This window comes from Myotis lucifugus, unplaced genomic scaffold (assembly GCF_000147115.1).
Source record: "Myotis lucifugus unplaced genomic scaffold, Myoluc2.0 scaffold_26, whole genome shotgun sequence".
Taxonomy (NCBI): Eukaryota; Metazoa; Chordata; class Mammalia; order Chiroptera; family Vespertilionidae; genus Myotis; species Myotis lucifugus.
Genome location: NW_005871074.1, coordinates 8,159,459 through 8,181,181, shown reverse-complemented (window position 1 = coordinate 8,181,181; position 21,723 = coordinate 8,159,459). Strand labels below are relative to the sequence as shown.

The 21,723-nt window shown below is 42.9% G+C and overlaps 2 protein-coding genes across 5 annotated transcripts in view; both read left to right on the top strand.

Annotated features, from left to right (window-relative positions):
- Positions 1-5,864, top strand: part of NSD3 (nuclear receptor binding SET domain protein 3) — a 72,363-nt gene extending 66,499 nt beyond the window's left edge. Inside the window, 4 exon segments of the mRNA XM_014453628.1 lie at positions 1,694-1,835; positions 2,866-2,972; positions 4,599-4,803; positions 5,460-5,864. Of these exon segments, the coding sequence (XP_014309114.1) occupies positions 1,694-1,835; positions 2,866-2,972; positions 4,599-4,803; positions 5,460-5,701 (696 nt within the window). The 3' untranslated portion in view covers positions 5,702-5,864.
- On the top strand, positions 4,681-17,808 carry PLPP5 (phospholipid phosphatase 5). 4 transcript variants are annotated; one of them, XM_023751889.1, is made up of 7 exons: positions 4,681-4,803; positions 12,419-12,487; positions 13,169-13,259; positions 13,882-13,945; positions 14,455-14,579; positions 15,488-15,658; positions 16,740-17,808. In XM_023751889.1, exons 1-7 carry the CDS (start codon positions 4,801-4,803, stop codon positions 16,901-16,903), a joined length of 687 nt encoding a protein of 228 aa, XP_023607657.1. In that variant the 5' UTR covers positions 4,681-4,800; the 3' UTR covers positions 16,904-17,808. The 4 variants fall into 4 exon arrangements, with proteins under 4 accessions (XP_023607657.1, XP_023607658.1, XP_006086304.1 ...); XM_023751890.1 differs by having other exon boundaries at positions 4,755-4,803; positions 12,419-12,527; XM_006086242.3 differs by lacking the exon at positions 4,681-4,803 and adding an exon at positions 12,161-12,267 and having other exon boundaries at positions 12,419-12,527.
- Positions 17,809-21,723: the final 3,915 nt, after the last annotated feature.

Sequence of the window (21,723 nt, the reverse complement as noted above, 5' to 3'; positions counted from 1 at the left end):
AACTTGCCCTCAGTTGCTTTATCACTGAAGGAGGGAAGGAGCTCTAATTCTAAGTTATAAGCCACCATTAAAATTCAGATTTAGCCAAAATTCTAACTCTGAAAATTGTTCTGCACATTTAAACTTTTTTAATGAGTTAGGAGAAATGGATGCTGTCATAAGAGAAATGACAGAACTGCTGGTTTAATACATGCAGTTGTAAGTCCTATTTGATGCACCCTGTGTCCATTATCTCATTCAATTTCTTCACTGGTCTTCTGATTTACAGAGAACAAGAAACTGAGGTCTAGCCATGGTAAATGGTTGAATACCTTGTTACAGTTTAATGAAGAGCTAAGATTAGTACCCATGTTTCCTGTGTTCCAGGCCATTCCTAAAATCGAGTCAGAATGTCATTAAAGTTAAGAACTGGAGATCATGTAAAAGAAATATTATTTTAACTCATATGGTATTGTTTGAACCTTTTTACAGCTTTCATGAATATATATTCCATAAACATACAATGCCATTTATTTATGACTAGAGGCCCAATGCACAAAATTCGTGCATGGGGGGGGGGGCGGTGTCCCTCAGCCCAGCCTGTGCCCTCTCGCAATCCAGGACCCCTCGTTCCTAACTGCCCGCCCGCCTGCTCGCTCCTTACTGCCCACCTGCTTGCTCCTTACCGCCTGACTGCTCACTCCTTACCGCCCACCTGCTTGCTCCTTACCGCTTGGTTCACCGCTCCTTAGCGCTGCCACGGAGGCAGGCAAAGCTCCCGCCACCGCCGCTGCACTCGCCAGCCGTGAGCCCGGCTTCTGGCTGAGCGGTGCTCCTGCTGTGGGAGCACACTGATCACCAGGGGGCAGCTCCTGTGTTGAGCATCTTCCCCCTGGTGGTCAATGCACGTCATAGCGACCGGTCATTCTGGTCGTTTCGCCATAACAGTTGCTGGGCTTTTATATATATAGATTGTCGATTGGCTCCTAAATCCTATCTTCACTGCCAGTGACCCCTCCAGCCATCTTTACAACACTCGGAGGATCCATCTTATAGGGCTTATCCAGATTATCAAAATTTAAATTTAGGAGCCCAATGGGGAGGTTTGTATTGTATTTTAGACTTTACTACAAGTAAAATTAGAACAAATAAAAAATTATTTGCTTTGCATAGTGGCAGTATCATAGCCAGTGAGGCTTATCCAAGGTGTGATTATTACTAATCAAAAAAGAAAGAAAATCACTCAAGCATGTCTGCAAGTCTTTATTCAGAAGAGAAATTTCTCATTTTTCCTACTTGCTCTTCATGGCCTGAGCCCTGAGCCTCTAGCCCTGTTCTAGTTGTGCTTCTGCTCAGAGCAGGAAAGGAGGGCCGACAGCTCAGCACCCTTGTTCCCATCACAAGGAGCTGTCTGCACTCAGAGCTCTCTCAGAAATACTTTTCCTAAACCAAAGACCAGATAATCTTCTAAGCATTATTCTACGGTCTGTTTGTTTCCACTTCATCTTGATTGTTTTGATTTGAAAGTCATGAGAGAAAGTAGATAACTTACTAAATGTACAGAGAGCACCACATTTTCAGATTTGCAGTTGTCAGGCATCAGCTGGCAGCAAAATGCTGCTGTCTGGTGGCTCTTGACTGCATTGGATGTTTCTAAGATGTTTATATTTTAGTTTTATGTCAAAGGTACCTTTCCTTTCTTTTCTTTCTGAAGGACCGTATAATTGATGCCGGCCCAAAAGGAAATTACTCTCGCTTTATGAACCACAGTTGTAATCCAAACTGTGAAACACAGAAGTGGACAGTGAATGGAGACGTTCGAGTTGGACTTTTTGCTCTTTGTGATATTCCTGCAGGTAAAAAAAGTAACTTGCTCCCCATGCCCCCCTCCCTAGGAAGCAAGTATATCCTTTGAAAGCAGGACATTCTTCAAGGTTTGGTGCTCAAATATTTATTCAAATAAGATAAAGTGTTATATTTAGAATTGTTATCTGCCAATAAGAAGTAAAAATCTGTATTCTGCAAAGGGGAGCCTAGTAAGAGCTTTTCTGTAAGAGAGGATATTACAGAATTCTCTGTATCCACAATCTTTCTGAATTAAATCTCCACATTATTGCTGTCTATATAACGTAACCAGATGGTTAAGCTTTTGTTTTCTTTTTTTAAAGTATTAAAAGCCTGTGTTAACATCAGTGGGTTTCTTGGTTTGTTTGGGGGGAGGGGGGTGTTTTATTTTGAAAGATCATTCTGTTTCAAATTAGACATAAAACACTTCTGAAGCCAGAGTTTTCATTTTTTCTTACTCATTCAGCATCTTAACAGCAAATCTTAGTTTCTCCTTTGTTAAGTTTGTAGCAACTTTCAGTTGTATTTCTAGACTCATAGTGGATTGTTCAAGCCCAGCTTTGCCTCCTAATTTGAATCACTGGATCTTTGGTGTAGATAGTAAACCTAAACTTTGAACTCTTTTCTGATCATAATACAAGGCATTAATTACTGGAAACAGTATGGTCGTCATAATTCCATAGACATATTGTTCATTTAGAAACTAGTTTAAATTAGCTTTAGAAAAGAGAGCTAAACTAGAACTCATTTTTCTTAAACAGAGATTTCAAATCCTGGTCTCTATTACATAGTTTTTGACCACTTCAATGAAAAGGATGTGACGACTTTTGTAGACTATTTATTTTTGCTGTAATCATGGGTGGGTTGGGATGTTTTCCTCTAGATATTTTTTTGCCTTTTTTCTTTTTTCCATCACTGTCTTCGATGTAGAATGTGGGGGAGGGAAAAGTTGATGTCTCTTTTTTTCATTACGAGAGTGTCTATGACAGCAGTTTCTTGCCCGTGACTTGAATATGAATAATTATTTCTCTTTTGTTTTAGGAATGGAGTTAACTTTTAATTATAACCTGGATTGCCTGGGCAACGGCAGGACGGAGTGCCACTGTGGGGCAGAGAACTGCAGTGGTTTTCTTGGAGTGCGGCCCAAGGTCAGTGTGCAGGGGCGTGCCCTGAGCCAGGATGAGTATGGAGGGGCTACTGCAGAAGTTTGCTTATGACCATCTCAGGAAAATACTGGCAAACGGGTACCTGGTTTCATTCACTGATCTTCAGTGGTGTTTACCCAGAGTTTAGACTCTGACTTTCCAATGAAGCATATCTTAGTAAGATCTGCTAGTTTCTGAAAATGTATTTGTATTTCTGATAGAATTTGAAGTTAGCAAAATCCTTTTAGAAAACTTTAAATTCACAATATACTAAAACCCACTTAATTATCTATAATAATAAAAACGTAATATGCTAATTAGACCGGACAGCTGAACGACCTTCCAGACATCATTCCAGACGTCCTTCTGGACAAAGCTGCCACGGCGGGGCCTGAGGCAGAGGTGGTTAGGAGCGATCAGTTAGGGGTGATCAGGCAGGCAGGTGAGTGGTTAGGGCCGGTCAGGCAGGTAGGCAGAGGGGTTAGGGGCAATCAGGTAGGCAGGCAGGCAGAGTGGTTAGGGGCAGTCAGCAGGCAGGCAAGTGGTCAGGGGTGATGAGGCAGGCAGGCAGAGTGGTTATGGGTGATCAGGCAGGCAGGTAGGCAGGCGAGCAGTTAGGAGCCAGTGGTCCTGAATTGCAAGAGGGATGTCCGATTGCCCACAGGGATCGGCCTAAACCAGCAGTCAGACATCCCCCAAGGGGTCCCAGATTGCGAAAGGGTGCAGGCTGAGCTGAGAGCCGCCCCCCGCCCCCCCACACGAATTTCGTGCACTGGGCCTCTAGTATACTATAAAATGGTGACTTTTGTCCAGGTAGCTCAGTTAGAGTATAGTCACAACATGCCAAAGTTGTGGGTTTGATCCCCAGTCAGGGCACATATAAGAATCAACCAATGAATACATAATGAGTGGAACAACAAATCTATGTTTCTCTCTCTCCCTTCCCCCCCCTCTCTCTCTCTAAAAGAAATTTTTTTAAAAAGATAATTAATTTTATAAAATGGTGACTTTAATGGTATGTGAATTATATCTCAGTGTCCTTGTAATTTTTTAAAAATATTTTTTATTGATTTTAGAGAGAGAGGAAGGGAGAAGGAGAAAGCGATAGAAACATTGATCAGCTGCCTCCTACATGCCCTCCACTGGGGTTTGAGCCATAACCTGGGCATGTGCCCTGACCGGGAATTGACCTGGCCACCTTTTGGAGCATGGGACAAAGCCCCACCAACTGAGCCACACCAGCTTATTTTAGTATTTTATGGGATGAGTCCTCCTGGTGTTTTTAGTTAATTGAACCACAGATTAAATTAAATGAATGTGTTGTAGGATTTTCCCTTCTCTGTAAAGCTTCATGCATTAGCCGAAACCGGTTTGGCTCAGTGGATAGAGCGTCGGTCTGTGGACTGAAAGGTCCCAGGTTCGATTCCGGTCAAGGGCATGTACCTGGGTTGCGGGCACATCCCCAGTAGGAGATGTGCAGGAGGCAGCTGGTCGATGTTTCTCTCTCATCGATGTTTCTAACTATCTCTCTCCCTTCCTCTCTGTAAAAAATCAATAAAATACATTTAAAAAAAAAAAAAAGCTTCATGCATTACGATCATTAAAACTGTGATCCTTTTTTCCTGCCAGTCGACATGTGTGGCAACAACTGAAGAAAGGGCAAGAAATGCTAAGTTAAAGCAGAAGAGACGAAAAATCAAAACAGAATCAAAGCAGATGCATGAAGATTACTGTTTTCAATGTGGAGATGGTGGAGAGCTGGTCATGTGTGATAAAAAGGACTGTCCCAAAGCATACCACCTCCTATGCCTTAACCTGACTCAGCCACCATATGGTAAGCGAGATCTTTATACCTTTTCTCAGACTTGCATTTTTGCCAGCTATGTGTAACTCAGAATTATTCCACTGTCCTTAGTGGAGCCATGGAATAGGAATCATTGACTAGGACAAACAACCATAGCAAACAAAAATTATGCTAGTGAAAATCTGTTTGTAAATTTGGGATACATGTGAGCCAGCAAGGATTGGTTTCTCCTTTCTATTACCACTAGAGACCTGGTGCGCGAATTCTTGCACAGGTGGGGTCCCTTGGCCTGGCTGGCAATCAGGGCCGATCGGTGCTGGCCAGCCAGGGGTAGGGACCGTGGGAGGTTGGCCGGCAGCAGGAGGTTGGCTGTGGGAGTGCACTGACCATCAGGGGGCAGCTCCTGCATTGAACATCTGTCCCCTGGTGGTCAGTGCATGTCATAGCTACTGGCCGGTCATCCCATCCTAACAGTCGCTGAGGCTTTTATATATATAGATAGGTGAGTACTGTGGGCAGTATCTCACATCTGTACCTAATGGTTCATCCAGCCAGACCAATGTTTGGCTGAAATTTGGAGTTGTATTCAATTGACCAGTCTCCAGAGAAAGTGGGAACCTGGGTTTTTCGTGGGTAATCAAGATAGGCACTAACTTGGGCTCTTCTCCTCCTGCCCACCCCGTTAGGAAAGTGGGAGTGCCCGTGGCATCAGTGCAATGAGTGCAGCAGTGCAGCTGTTTCCTTCTGTGAGTTCTGTCCACGTTCCTTCTGTAAAGATCATGGGAAGGGGGCTCTGGTCCCCTCTGCACTGGAAGGCCTTCTCTGCTGCTCCGAACATGACCCCGGGGCTCCTGTGCCACCAGAATACTGGAGCAAGATCAAATGTAAATTGGAATCACAAGATCATGGAGAAGAAGCAAAAGAATGAATGGGTGGTGATTTCCTTTTTTCCTTTTTCTTTGAACAAAAAGGAAAAGCAGAACGTAAATAGATGGTGTGTTAGTAAAAGGAGAGACTGCTGCAGTGTGCACAGCCTTTGCCATCGGTACTGCCTTATTAAGAGACTGGGAGCTGGTCCTGAGGCAGAAGCAGTTGGTGATATCTGGGTTTTGTTTGGTTTTGTTGGTTTGGTGATTCTTGAGTGGAGGGTTCGATTCCCTTGGTCCTTGCTTGCCTTTTATTGTGCTTCAAGGCCTTGCAGTTGGAAAAAGATATGTCTTTGCTTTTAAAACAAGAACAAAGAGAAAAGAAAAGTTTTGTTAATGAAATAAGTGTAAAGTCCTTGGGTGTAAAAAGCAAAAGTCTCCATCATTCCTTTATTTATTTTCATTTTTTAAAATGTTGAGAAGTGTAGTTCAGATAGTCTAATCAGTGTATGTGTGAGTGTGTTAAGTAGGAATTGGAGAAAGCCCTCTAGCAAAGGATATGATGATCTTTATATACCTCTTTACTGTGTAGTAGGTAGGCTAACTTCTCTTTCCCTTCAAATGTCTTTCATAGCCTTGGAGAAGGGTTCTATGGAAGCATCGAATCTGGCCTCTTGAAAACAAAATGCTCCCGTGGATTTTACCTCTGTGGTCTTAAACTAGGTGGGCTTTGTGATATGATAACTTTACCTAGAAAGTTATATAGTGTGGTTTTGGTTTTGGTTTTGGTTTGGAGAAAAAAAGAAATGGATGCGCTTACTGAGTTTAAAGTGTTCTCCATTGATAGTGGGTATTTTTGATGAAGTGCATTTATGTAGATATAAATGCAGTATTAGAGTGGTCATTCCTATTTCTTTTTTATACATATTTTTATTGATTTCAGAGAGGAAGGGAGAGGGAGAGAGAGAGAGAAACATCAGTAATAGGGGAGAATCATTGATCAGCTGCCTCCTGCACGCCCCCTACTGGGGGTCGAGCTCACAACCCAGGCATGTGCCCTGGCAGGGAATCAAACCATGACCTCCTGGTTCATAGGTTAACGTTCAACCACTGAGCACACTGGCCAGGCTCATTCCTATTTCTTGACACACAGATAAAGGCAGCTAGAGGGAGGAGACAAAAGGCACAGACCAAAAAAGTTGGATGATATAAGCACCATTTGCTGTCACACCCTGGTTGACTTGGAAAGAATTAAGGGTATTTTATTTTGTCTCTGCTTCCCTCTCCTAATCAAACATTCCCTTTATCAACTGACTCCTCAAGTTTCCTGGTGAAACTACACAGATGAATTTGAATTGTTTTTGAATAGCTCTTTTTGGTTTAGTTCCTATTGGGGTGGGGGTGGGGGGGCAGGCACATCTCAAAGTTATATGTCAACAATTTCTATTATCTGGTACTTAACATTGTCCCCGTAGAAGAAGGGGAAGCCCTTCTACAGGGTGTATAGTAGCCACACAAATACACTTCATCTTAGGAACCACTTAGGAAAAGCTCCCAAGGAAGCAGTGTTAGCCAAAATGATTGGCTGTGGTGCTTGCATCTCATAGATGCAAGTGTACCAAGATGTCTGCCCACAAAACTCACTTGCTTTTAACCCTAGGAATATGTATATTCCAGTATTCCTTGTATGAAATAATTAGTAATGTCAGACATTGTTGTAACACTGTACTAAGTAGAAGTCTAGAATTAGCTTGAATGAAAGTTAACTTTCTCTGTGAATTTTGACTGCTTACATAAATTGCTGGTACCTGATAACATTTATTTTCCCTCAAGAAGTACCTTAGTAACCTTATGAAGGTAGGGAGGGTAGATGCTCTACCACACTCCTTCAGTTGTGTTATATGTGTTTCTTTTTCTTATCAATTTAGAGCTCTTCTCTGGAAAAAAGAAGAAAAGCTGTTTTGTGCCTCTCTTTTTTTTGTATGTAAATGTGCAATTATACTGGATTTTGTCTTGTGGGGGGGAAAAAACAAAACAGAAAAAACAACACTACATTTCCTTTACTTAAGCTCCTAAACTGCCACTTGCCTGATTCTGGCAATTAATTTTGAGGTAACTTATTGGGCCTCCAATAGTTCTGTTGATTAGATATGGTCCCAAAAGAAAGAGCAAAATGGAAAATGCTATACATGTTAGCGACTGTAATTGCTGCAAGTAACATGGATTACATCTCGCCAAAACACTAACCTTTGCTCTTGAACAATTATATAGCTTGATGTCCTTTTAAAAAATAATTTAAGAAAATCTAGGTTTTATCATACTAAAACTTTATTTTATATATATATATGATAAATGTTTGCTTTTCTAAACTTACTAACATGAAGGATTTCCTTTCATATTCAAAATGTAACTCTTGTTAAAACAATATCCAACATGAAATCTTATCTCCTTAGTGCTATTTGATATCTGATGACTTTTATATGGTAAGCCAGGGTCTAGTCTATAAACACAAATACATTAGGTTTAAGTATTTTTATGCAGTTCTTCATTGTGTCACATTTTGTTTGTGTATCTATAATAGAGCTCTGCTGAGCCTTCTTAATTTGGGGGGCGGGGTGACTGATAGGATTGTTCTGACATTTCAGAAATCAGGGTAGAAAACAAAATAGCTAACCCTAGCTCTGGGTCTGTGCATGAGTGTTCTTTCATGGTCTAAAAAGTGGTTTTAGTCATGCCAGTGCCAAGGAGCTCTTCTTACACCTCCGTCGTGTTACTGTTGACTATTGAATACATGTGACGTTGCAGGTTCTGGAAGCAGAAAAAGAGTAAATTGTGCTTTAAATGTGCATAGTATACATGCACTGTGCTTGTCTGTGCTTCCCCAATGAAATACTCCAAACACACATTGCTCACTCAGTCTGAGGTGGTATTTGTTAACTTTTAACTGTATGTGGTCAGAGCAGACATGGTTGGTTTTTATTATTGTCCAAAATGAAATAACTTAAAGCAGCTTGGGAAAATGGTGGTATTTTTTTTAACCTCATATTAATTCTTGGGAGGAAGAAGTGAATATAAGGTTTTTTATAATCATAAAGCATCGGAAATTGGATCTGTTAACAACTAAAGATGAAATCCTGATAAAAATTCCAGGCGCTGTGCAGTGAGAGAGGGGCTGGGCCATGGCCGCATGAGACAGCAGGAGCGGCCTGTAGTGGCTGAGAAGGCTGAAGCAGCCCGAGGACACGAGTCACTTCTTCAGTGTTTAATCAGGGCTAGAATTAGGGGTGAGGTGGGGTTTCCTTCCTGTTTGTTTTAACAAGCTCCCATTCTATCTTAATTCTCAAAAATAATCTGGCCTAAGTTATAGAATAGGCTTACTTTTAGAATCATCGAAACTTGTATGTTCAAGGCAGGAACATATCTCAAAACTAAAATAATAATAATAATAATAATAATAATGGGGGCAGGTAAGACTGCTCCAGTTCCCTTCTGCCATTCCCAAGTATTTGTAAATAATGTTGTGCAATTCTGAGGTAATCATGTAAAGGACTCTGAGACAGGGCAGGTTGTTGGGCAACTCTTTCCTGGTTCATGAAGTAGGGCCTCCTTTTGGAGTCGTTTGTTGCATGGTATGTGTTCCAATCAGAGTCCAACCAGATCTGCAGTTTGGAAACAGATACATAGGCCAGCTGTACAGAATGTAATCTCTGGACTACCCAGCATTTATTGCTTGTCTTTTGTTTCATTTTTAAACACAAAGCTTCCTTTAACGTTCACCTTAAAGTCAAGGTGCTGCCGCGTGCTGTGTCCCAGCAGGATAAGAACACAGTCACGGCTTGGGAAGCTACGTGTGACGTGCTTGTCCGTGAGGTACGATGATCCTGGGAAGCGGCTCCATGGGCAGTGCAGTTAGACTTGTCGTCCTTCCTACAAGGCTGATGTATCTAGCCACCCCCAAATTGTCCAAGTTGCTGCAGACACGAAATGATCATTTGGAGTAATGTCCTTTGACCTAGGGCCACATAGAACTGGTCTGTGGTTATTTGTCAACAAAGAAGAGAACTTTCTCCCATTTTCAGATTAGCGAGGGCATAGATATAATTAGACAGCTTTGTCATGTATTGACAAATATTGAAAAGTTGGAAATTTGTATATACTGAAATCTACCAACTTTTACCTGGGGTGGGGCACAGGGAGAAAAGGGGGTGGGAGAGTAGGGTAAGGGAGGGGGGCAATGATGTTTACCACAGGTGCGAAGTAGTCACTTTAACTTTGAGACCTCTGCCTCATGAATTCAGGTTTTTTAAGTACTTGAAATTCTTCAGATTCTCCTTATGTTAACAGTTATTTTAAAATTTATGAAGTAGAAAGCATTGTTTTATATACTGTTTTGAAAATAGCCTAGTCTCTTCTCTTTCACTCGGATTAAAGGTGAAGTTCTGCAAGTGGGAGAGCGTGTTCACAGTAGGTTTCTCAGATCTAATGTACACATCTGAGGGAGAGACTCCTGCACGGGACGCCAGCAGCATTTTGATGAATATTTCCTATGTATGTTCTTTATCATTTTGTCAACCTAAGCACCTCTTATTTCTTTCTAATGTATGCCTGCCTGGGAAGGGGGGGGGGGAATTTGCACTTATGTTACACTCTTGAAATGCTGGGTGTAACCTGTGTGTTTAAAAACCATTTCCATTCTTTTTTTTGTCAGTCCATTGCTTAAGTGACCAGTTAGGTGCTGTGGCACATACGTATGAAGGGGGAAGAGAGAGTTACCTGTTTTTTGGTAGCCTCTGAAAGTCATTAACATGTAATAAAAGGGAAAAGATGAGTAGTTGCCAAAGTCATTTATTCAGTCCTTAGTTTTCTTATGTGACGTTACTGTATCTGCATATTGGTAAGAAGCACCCTCAGGTTCTAGTACTCCCTTCCCTGCCCACCAGACTTCTGATATGCGTGAATGCAGATTATCTGGATTAGGTATTGATAAGGTATTCTTGTCAGTTTGGAAGTGGACTGGATAAAATTTGTTTATATCTCTCCCTTTATTTCATTTATGCTGTCACATACCCTATGTTAAAAAAGAAAATCATTATTGCCACAGACAACCAAGTTGCTAAATGATGATTACAACTGGCTAATAATAAGATTCTTTTTATATACAAGGGTGTGTGCAAATTTGAATTGATATGAGAAATTCATTTTTACCCACTTGAGATATTGCACAAACACAGATACCTACAGATTCTGTTTTCATTTCCTTGTGATCTTTATCTATGATAACAACCTTTGTAGATTGGTTATTTCTGTACTTTATCTGTAATAAACTTTGTAGATCCTGTGAAATGTTATTTTACCTAAATCACTTGAGACTTGAGTCTTTAATAACAAAGCACCAATATTCACTAAAGTCGATCTCTTTTGAGTTTCTGTGACTTGGCTAGAAGCTCGACACTAAAGGATTAGTGACCATTTTTCCTGGGGGTGTTCCACTAGGGCATTACTGTATACCGACTTGATGTTGCCACACAGACTTCAAGATATATATTTTGGGGATTTTGTTGATTGGCCTATGTTTTATTGCATAGTGTGGAGTGTGAAAAGCTTGGTTAACCTGTATATAGATAGCTTATTGTTGACTCGTTATCGTGTATTTAGGATTGCCTGTAATATTTAAGCTGCTTACTGCTGTCTGTGCTGGTAGGAATATACGATTTTTGTATATTTACTGAGATGTTGCCTTTTTTATTTTATAAATACTTTGGAATTCAAATGTGGTTTGTTTTGTTGGGGGTTTTTTGCTTCCATGAGGATTAATTTGGAAAGGTTTTTAATGACATTCCACTGATTTCAGATTTTGCTTGAGATTGACTTCAATAAATTGTCCTGTATGTTCCAAATTAAATATGTGGACTTGTTCATTGCCTGTGGTTTCTTGCTATAAGTCACTGGGCCAGAGGCCTTCCTGGGAGGGAGGGGACTGGCTGCGGTGCCGCCCCACCCAGTGTGCCAACTCTCAGTCCGCAAGGCCTGCAGCACAGCAAGTCCTGTGTGCGAGCTAAATACATCTTCCTTCAAAATGCAACGCTGCTAATAAACTGGGACCCGGAAATGCAGAGGTTTTGTGTTCGTGGAGGAAAGGTCCTTGGAAAATGGTGCTACGTGCTTTGGTATCCTCTGAGAATATCCAGGCACTGGCCAGTTGGCGAAGGAAGGACATGACTGGGAGGTTGAAATCACTTTCATCCCATTGGTTTATCAGACGGGAAGGTAGCCTGCGTGGCAGGACACTGGGAACTAGCTCCTTGCCGAATGTACCGGAGAGCAGCACTGCTTGCTTTCCATCCCTTTTGCTAGGTGATCTGCTGCCGCTCCTTCCTGGACGGCACCTGGCCCGTCAGCCCGGCTGAGGAGGCTGAGCGCCTCCCCTGCATGCAGTTCACCGAGTGCCCGCCAGGGGGCGCCGACAGCCGCTGACACCCGGCCTCCGGGGCGGCCCCGCGTCCTCGCTGCAGCGGCTGCCACGTCAGCGCGCGTCCGGGCTGAGCGGCGGCATGGCTCGGATGAGGAAGGCAGCGGCGGCCTTCGGGGCCGAACTGGGCGTGCGGATCGCACTGTTCACGGCCTTCCTGTAAGCGGCTTACGGATCGGACTCCAGGGCCCGACACCCTCTTGCATGGACCGGGTGGGAGGGGCCCCGCAGCGCTGCAGGCTCTTCCGAGGTCGCGGGGAGCCGGAGGGAAGCAGACCAACGTGCTCTGCACTTTTTTGTTTCCCTTCAGGGTAACAGAGCTTCTCCCTCCCTTCCAGAGGCTTATCCAGCCCGAGGAGATGTGGCTGTACCGGAATCCGTATGTGGAAGCAGAGTATTTCCCTACCAAGTCGATGTTTGTGCGTGGAGAACGAGCCCTTCCTCCTGCCCCTGGGGACTGCTTACTGGGCTTTAACGCTGGGAAGCCAAAGCGGTCATTCTGGCTCCGAAATGGGCTTTGTGGGAAGCTTATTACTCGCTTTGTTAATGTGCTAAGATGTTGCTTCCTAATGTTTAAGAGTCAGGTTTAGGGCGCCCTCCCCAGTGCGTCTGTGAGCGCAGTGCCGAGGGTGTGGGGCCATTAGAGAGGCTGGACCTACTGGAGCACCGCCCCTCGGGGTTCCTTAACCCAGACACTGAGTTTGTCTTTCCTGGGAAGCGGTTGGGTCTGACATGAGTTCTGTAACTTCCATCCCTCTGCCTGTGGGACAGCGGTTCTCAACCTGTGGGTCGCGACCCCTTTGGGGGTTGAACGACCCTTTCACAGGGGTCGCCTAAATACATCCTGCATATCAGATATTTACATTACGATTCATAACAGTAGCAAAATTAGTTATGAAGTAGCAAGAAAATAATTTTATGGTTGGGGGTCACCACAACATGAACTGTATTAAAGAGTCGCGGCATTAGGAAGGTTGAGAACCAATGTGTGTGGGAGCTCCTTCACCAACTGGTTTTGTGGTTTTGTTTGATTGTTAACCTTTGACATGTTCTGGTTCAGGTCATTGCATTTCTCTTTCCACTGTCTCTGATCCTCCTGGCCAAATGTCTCAAGAAGGCGGACACAACGGACAGCAAACAAGCCTGCCTGGGTAAGAGCTAACCCTTTCTAGCTGGTGTCTTGCTTTAGTGCTGAAATGGGAAGGCAGGGCGTGGCCTCAGTGTGTGGAAGCCACCGAGTTCTACATTCCTGAAGTACTTGTATCTGCCCTGGACCCCACTTGTTACCCTGGGAGACAGAGAAATAGCACTGTAAGAACTTTGAACCTCACAGGTGTGCCTGCATGCCCTGGGTCATGTGTGCCTCAGAAATGGCTTCAGCCTGCACAGAAGTTCTCCCTGTGCCACACTGAGCAGCCAATTGTTGAGGGCCAGAATCATGTTGTTGTTGTTAATCCTCACCTGAGGATATTTTTTCCATTGATTTTTCAGAGAGAGTCAAAGGGAAGGGGAGAGAGAGAAACATTGATGTGACAGAGACACATCGATTGGTTGCCTCCGGCACACGTCCCAACAGAGGCCAGGGATTGAACTTGCAACAACCAGGGTATGTTGAACCGAGACCCTTTGGAGCGCGGCTGGCATTCACCACTGTATAGTCAGCTTGAGCCCGACCATTCCTCTAACTCAGAAAGGCCATGTCTGTTGTCACTGAGACAGTGACCATGCAATTCCTTCGAAGTGGATGCCACTAACGATAGGTTTGTCTTCCAGCTGCCAGCCTTGCCCTGGTTCTGAATGGTGTCTTTACCAACACAATAAAGCTGATAGTGGGGAGGTAAGTAAGTGACAAGAGGGAGCCACCAGTGCCTGCCTCGGCCTTCCCGCGGCAGGAGAGATGGTTGATGGCACTCCGGCACACATCTTTCTCCTTATCCTTCTCTTCTTTATTCTCAGCCTGTTCTTGCTCCCTTCCCTGCCCCTCAGTCCTGCGGGTGACACTGGGCTCTTTTCGGTCCCAAACAGCATTTCCCATTGACACCCACAGCAGTGTTCAGTGTCCTCTAGAGTACCCCCTGAAGCTGCACTTGCTGTGACTTGCTCTTTGCCCTAAAAGGTAACCATGTGCCAAAATAATACCTGTGCTGGCTTGGTTCCCCCACCCCCCAAATTAAACACTGACCCTGGAAATAAGGCTTTTCTCTAGTGGTGACTATACTAATCCAATCTCATGATTTTGCCTGGGACACTATTTAACCAACAGTTAACAGGATTATGGATATCTGATACACTAAAATATAATTTCTGGAGTTGTGACCAGAAATGACATCTGCTCATTTCTTCCAGGCCACGCCCGGACTTCTTCTACCGCTGCTTCCCTGATGGGCAAGCCCATTCTGACTTGACGTGCACGGGAGATGAGGATGTGGTGAATGAGGGCCGTAAGAGCTTCCCTAGTGGACATGCTTCCTGTATGCCTACCATGCGGACTCTACTTCTGTGGTTTGGGAGATCATTGCATTTAACGTAGGAAGCTTGTGAGGATGGATACATCGTACTACTCTTGTTCTTGTATCTAGAAATTGGAAACACCCCCCCATCTTTTAAGAACCCCAAGATTTCACAAGCCTGAGCCTCAAATATTAGGGTAAATATTCAAGAATAGGGGAGGTAGTTTACCTTCATGAGATTTGAACATTTTATTACTATTACTATTGTATTATTTGTTAGATCTTACCATCTGGTACTAGTCATAGAAATATTAACTAACCTTTGACACTATGTGTCAGGTGTTTTGAAAAGCACTTTATTTTTTAAAATATGTTTTTATTGATTTCAGAGAGGAAGGGAAGGAGAGAGAGAAACATCAATGATGAGAGAGAAACATCAAGTGGCTGCCTCCTGCACACCCCACAATGGAGATCAAGCCCACAACCCGGGCATGTGCCCCAACCAGGAATCGAACCGTGACCTCCTGATTCATAGGTTGACTCTCAATCACTGAGCCACACCAGCTAGTGGAAAGCATTTTAGATTCTACCTCATTTGACACTCTACTAGCCCAATGAAGTGGGTACTATTATTTTTACGATTCCCATTTATACATGAGAAAACTAAGGCATTGAGAAGTAAAGTAACCTGCCCAAAGTCATACACCCAGTACTCCAAAAACTATTAGGATAAATATTAATTTTGGATCACAAAATAAAGTGTTTAATTTTTCCTTTAGTTTCCCTCTCCCTCATAATCAGTGTTCTACTCCAGAAATATATATTAAAAAAAAAAGGGATAAAATATGTTCATGTCCCCTGGCCTCCTCCTTGCAGATTAGTGAGTAGCTTCCTTTAAAACATACACTTACAGGTCTTCCCTCTTCTAGTTGCATTTGCTGGGCTGGCCTTTGCTTCCTTCTACCTGGCAGGGAAGTTACACTGCTTCACACCACAGGGCCGTGGAAAATCTTGGAGGTTCTGTGCCTTTCTGTCACCTCTTCTTCTAGCAACTGTGATTGCACTGTCCCGCACCTGTGACTACAAGCATCACTGGCAAGGTAAGCAAGGTCTTAATGCCATGGAAGCTTTCATGTATCTATCACTCATCATTTTATCTCCAGCACCTGGCACAGAGGAGACGCTCACTAAGAGTCTGTTGAATGAATAAACCAGTGAGTATGGGATGGTCTGGGGCTATACTAAGAGAACGCATTTATAACTACATGAAAGATGAGAAAGGAGACTGGACCTTTTAAAGAGATAACCAAGAATTAATGTCCTAATTTTTCCATTATTTTGAGGCATCATAAATTTAGAATAAACTATAAGATATGTTTTACAACAAACCTCAAAGCTCAAATTTATTTACTGTCTTAAAATAAAAATCAAGTTGTCATGAGATCTTGTTCAGAAATGAAACTAAAATTCAATGAACGTAAACTAATTTTTTTAAAGGAGAGATGACTCCTGAAGAGTTATTCCTTCCTCTAGAATGCTTTAAGTGGTGAAAACAAGGAAAACTGTTAATAGCATGAAGTGAACCTTTGTTATTCTTCTGAATTTAAAAAAAAAATCAATCTAATGTACTTGAAAAAGGCTTCTTATACTTAACTAAAAATGTGTTTTGCTTTGGTGCTTAGAGAACAATCTGATAATCCTATAAACTTTATGGTCAAACTGAGAAAGCCCTAAACCTGGGTTTTGGCAGCCCAAACAATGAGAATAACCTGGAGGGCCAAGTTCTCTATACTGTGTGCTGTCTGACATGATTGAAGAGACTAATACAGTGGTTCTCAAGCTTCCTAATGCCACAACCCTTTAATACAGTTCCTCATGTTGTGGTGACCCCCCAACCATAAAATTATTTTTGTTGCTACTTCATAACTGTAACTTTGCTACTGTTATGAATCGTAATGTAAATATCTGATATGCAGGATGTATTTTCATTGTTACAAATTGAACATAATTAAAGCATAGTGATTAATCACAAAAACAATATGTAATTATATATGTGTTTTCCGATGGTCTTAGGCGACCCCTGTGAAAGGGTCGTTCGACCCCCAAAGGGGTCGCGACCCACAGGTTGAGAACCGCTGGTCTAATATGATTAAGAGAAGACTTCATCTCCTCTCTCTTCAGATGTTCTAACTGGATCCGTGATTGGCCTGACATTTGCCTATGTCTGCTACCGGCAGTATTACCCTCCTCTGACTGATGCAGAATGCCATAAACCATTTCACAACACACTTGTACTTCCCACTGCACAAAAGAATTCTATGGATCCTTATCATCTTGATATTTAGAAACTAGAGCTACCTCAATGGAGAAGAATAGGTGAATCAGCCCCTCCTCTCTGGACCATGGGAAGACAAGAATTTCCTACCTTTTGACCTGTTAAAAGATACAAGTGAGGACATCAGCATTTCATTCTGTTCCATATAATTATGCAGTTTTTCCCCTGCTCACATGAATTCATGAGGAGTCACAAGGTTCCTTTTCACTACTGTATGCCATGCATTCTCATAAGAGATCAATAATACTCCAACAGCGTACGAATCTGTTTCATAAGCTTGGTATCCCAAGGTCTACAGAGGTGTTTCTCCATATAATGCCTTTGTTGTTGTTGTTGTTAATCCTCACCCAAGGATATTTTTTCCATTGATTTTGAGAGAGAGTGGGAGGGAGGGGGAGAGACAGAGGGAGAGAAACATAGATTGGTTGCCTCCCACACACACTCCAACCCTGAGGATTGAGTCTCCAACTGAGGTACATGCCCTTGACTGGAATCAAACCCGAGATCCTTCAGTCCATAGGCTGACACTCTATCTACTGAGCCAAACCGGCTAGGGCATAAATGCCTCCCTTAGAAGGATCTTGTCACAAGGAAGCCTTTACATAGCCCTACTTTATCCTAAAAGCTAGAGTCAATTCTCAAAACTTCATTTCCTATACCTCAAAATCTTAAAATTTAGGGCATGACCAACTACATTATTTTAGTTCCGTTTACTTTCTCTGGTGACAGTTCCATCAAGCCTTAACTAGGGGAGTATCCGTTTCTGGCTGGTTTACCACTGCTTTGCATATCTTATCCAAGTCCAGCTAGATAGTGCTGTCTATTTTAATACTGTGGACATAAATGATTTGTCAAATTACTAAGTAAACACAATAAAAAAGAAAATGGTTAGGAGTGTGGTTTCAGTGCTAATAACTGATGACTGTTTCTACCTCATTTGTCGTTAACTGTTCATGAGCTTCTTTCTCTCCCTTCATGACCGAAGATCTTCCCAAATGCATCAACTTTGCCAACTGGCTAAGGCAGGAAAGAAAAATAACAGAGATCATTATCTGAAGGACAAATCTTTTTCTGTCCCTCTTCATAATGAACTAAAAGGAACAATTACAGGATATCATTAGAATGGATGCTCTAGTACCTACAACTAACTTTCTCTATTGAGGTTATATGTTAAACTAGAGGCCCGGTGCACAAAAATTTGTGCACTCGGGGTGGGGGGGGGGTCCCTCAGCCCGCCCTGTGCCCTCTGACAGCCCGGGAGCCCTCGGGGGATGTCCACTTGCCAGTGGGGAGCAGGCCTAAGCTGCAGTTGGACATCCTTAGTGCTGCTGAGGTGGGAGAGGCTCCCAGCACCACCACTGTACTGGCAGCCGTCAGCCTGGCTTGTGGCTGAGCAGAGCTCCCCCTGTGGGAGCGCACTGACCACCAGGGGGCAGCTCCTACATTGAGCGTCTGCCCCCTGGTGGTCAGTGTGTGTCATAGTGACCAATCATTCCCAGTTGTTCTGTTAGGGTCAATTTGCATATTACCCTTTTATTATATAGGATAGAGGCCTGGTTCATGGGTGGGGCCGGCTGGTTTGCCCTGAAGGGTGTCCTGGATCAGGGTGGGGGTCCCGCTGGGGTGCCTGGCCAGCCTGGGTGAGGGGCTGAGGGCCATTTTCAGACTGGCCACACCCCCTTCAGGGTGGAGGTCCCCGCTGGGGTGCCTGGCCAGCCTGGGTGAGGGGCTGATGGCTCTTTGCAGGCTGGCCAAGCCCCCCAGCGGGGACCCTCACCCCATGAGGGTGTGGCCATCCTGGGTGAGGGGCTGATGGCTGTTTGCAGGCTGGCCACGGCCCCCAGCCACCCAAGCTCCCAGTGGAGGCTGGCTGGAAGCAGGTATCTGGGATTTATTTATCTTCTATAATTAAAACTTTGTTGCCTTGAGCAGAGGCCACAGCCAGTCAGGGCAGGCGGGAAGCTTGGCTTCTTCCATTGCTGGGGCAACCAAGCCTCCTGCTTGCTCCAGCTCCGTGGCTGCGGCCGCCATCTTGGCTGGGTTAATTTGCATATAGTCGTTCTGATTGGCTGGTGGGCGTGGTTTGGGTGTAGCGGAGGTGCGGTCAATTTGCATGTTTCTCTTATTATATTAGATATGACCTTGTCTTATATATTAATTTCTATAACATATTTTCAGTGTATCTTTTCCCTTTAGTAAATGTGATACTCAAATAAAATGGTGAATGTGTGTTTTTGTACTTAAGTGTAGCGTTTGAGAGCTGGAACATTTTCAGAGTAAAGCACTGGTTTCCCCTTCTGACATAAGTAATTCAACTACAGTAGTGGCCGATTTCTGTAAACTTCAAAGGACAGTCTCAGTATTTGCCTTTAAACCGCCATGCTATAAACTCTAAACTGTATCTGCCTATGACAATGAAAACACCAGGCAAGGGAAAAGAACTTAAATATTAGCTTTTTGCTCAAAAGTTTTATTTTTTAAATGTGTTTAGCAATCCACAGGGGAAGAGAAAATGGTTATTATACAGAATTTCTTTATGGTGAATGAACCAGGTAATGGTAGGCAACGGGTCAATATGGTTTTATTTCAGTATTTACTCGAGTTTTAAATATAATCATGTAAAAAACAGACATTTCAAAAAGTGCAAAATATTACAAAGCTAATCAGTGCTATTAATCTTTCCATGCAAACAATACCAATTCTGGAGTTGAGACTATGTATAAAATGGTACTCTACCAGAGTTTTAAAATAGGCTTGGTCAAGAGATTGCACATGACACAACAGAAATAGTGCAAATAATACACAACTAAAATCCCTCCCATTGAGGTGCCAACAATAATCAAGGCTCAACTACAGGAGGTATGCAGCCCACACAGGGGATGCACCTGGAGTGCCCAGCTTGGGTGATCGAGGAGGCTATGCCACTGGACACTATAGGAAACCCACTGCATTAGGCCACTCTACAAAGCCTGAGAGATGTAGCAGCTCTACTTAATACATAGAAACAAACACAGGGAAACTATCAAAATGAGGAGACAAAGAAATGTCCCAAATGAAAGAACGAAACTCCAGAAAAAGAACTAAACAAAATGGAAACAAGAAATCTAGATGCAGAGTTCAAAACACTGATTATAAGGATGCTCAACTAACTTAGAACTTCAGCAGCATGAAAAACGACATGGAAACCATAAAAAAAGAACCAGTCAGAAATGAAGGATATACTAACTGAAATGAAGAATAATTTACAGGGAATCAACAATAGAGTAGAAAAAGCTAAGAATCAAATCAGCAATTTGGACTATAAGGAAGCAAAAAACACCCGATCAGAACAGCAAAATAATAATCCAAAAAAATGAAAACAGTGTAAGGAGCTCTGGGACAACTTCAAGCATACCAACAGTCACGTCATGGGGTGGCCAGAGGAGAAGAGAGCAAGAAATTGAAAATCTGTTTGAAAAAAATGACAGAAAACCCCTAACCTGGTAAAGGAAATAGACACGCAAATCCAGGAAGTGCAGAGAGTTCCAAACAAGATGGACCCCAAAAGACCCACACCAAGCACATCATAATTAAAAAGCAAAAGGTTAAAAACAATCTTAAAAGCAGCAAGAGAAAAACAGTTACCTACAAGGGAGCTCCCATAAAACTGTCAGCTGATTTCTCAACAGAAACTTTGCAAGCCAGAAGGGATTGGCAAGAAATATTCAAAGTGATGATCATATAAAGAAGCACTCTCCAGGCAAGAAAAAGCTAAAGAAGTTAGTCACCACCAAACTAGTATTACATGAAATGGTAAAGGGTCTTCTGGGGGGGGGGGGGGGGGGGGGGGCCCAAAAATTGAACAATAAAATGGCAATAATACTTAACCTATCGACACTTGAATCTAAAAAAAAACAAAATAAACGAACAAACAGAACAGAAACAGACTCATAAATACAGAGAACATTTTAATGGTTGCCAGATGGGAGGGGGGTTGAAGGGATTAACAAGTATAAATTGGTAGTTATAGAACAGTCATGGGGATATAAAGTACAGCATAGGGAATATAGTTAATAATAGTCTGATAACTATGTATGGTGTCCTATGGATACGAGATTTATCAGGATGGTCACTTAGTAAACTACAGAATGTCTAACCACTGGGTTGTACACCTGAAACTATTGTATGTCAACTAATTAAAAAAATGATTAACAAGATATACAACTAAATAAAGGACTTAAATCAAGCTTATTGGGGTTCCCAGGTTGAGGAATCGGAATCCTTTCATGGGCCAGCATGCCAGGGCCCCCAAGTTCCAAGACCTGGCCCTATGAAATCTCTTCATCTGGCTGTTAATTGAACAAGAAATAAGCATATCTGATCTTTCTGGAGATTTGGGGAAGTTGCAAAAAATACAAAGAAGAAAAATGGTCATGTTAATAAGACCCGAGGCTTCGTACCTAAGGCTGCTGCTGACCAGAACTAATCGTCTTTAGGGCTTATGATTAAGGCAGTGGACATGCAAGGAAGGAGAGAGGCAGGTCTGGATGTTCTTACGTTGACAGCTGAATGCAAAAGCAGCCAGATGGAGACGATGCACAAGGCCAGGGTGGGAAGGGATGGGGAACTTCCATGCCCTCTCCTGGCGCACCACTCCCTGCACTGCACCTCCACGTGTTCACCAACCCAGCAGTTCTCCGAATCGAGTGAAACTTGCTATGTTAGGTGTTATTTAAGAGTATATTTGACATCCATATGGTCATCAGTTTTTAATGTTTCACTGTTATTTACAGCCAGAAAGGCATCCATTGCCTTACTACACTGCTTCATGATTAGAATGCTTATTTGTAT

Coding starts and splice junctions, on each gene's coding strand:
- PLPP5 (XM_006086242.3), top strand. CDS start 12,191: ATGGCTCGGATGAGGAAGGCAGCGGCGGCCTTCGGGGCCGAACTGGGC. Junction 12,528..13,168: donor TCCCTACCAAGTCGATGTTT/GTGCGTGGAGAA, acceptor GTTCTGGTTCAG/GTCATTGCATTTCTCTTTCC. Junction 14,580..15,487: donor CCCTAGTGGACATGCTTCCT/GTATGCCTACCA, acceptor TCCCTCTTCTAG/TTGCATTTGCTGGGCTGGCC.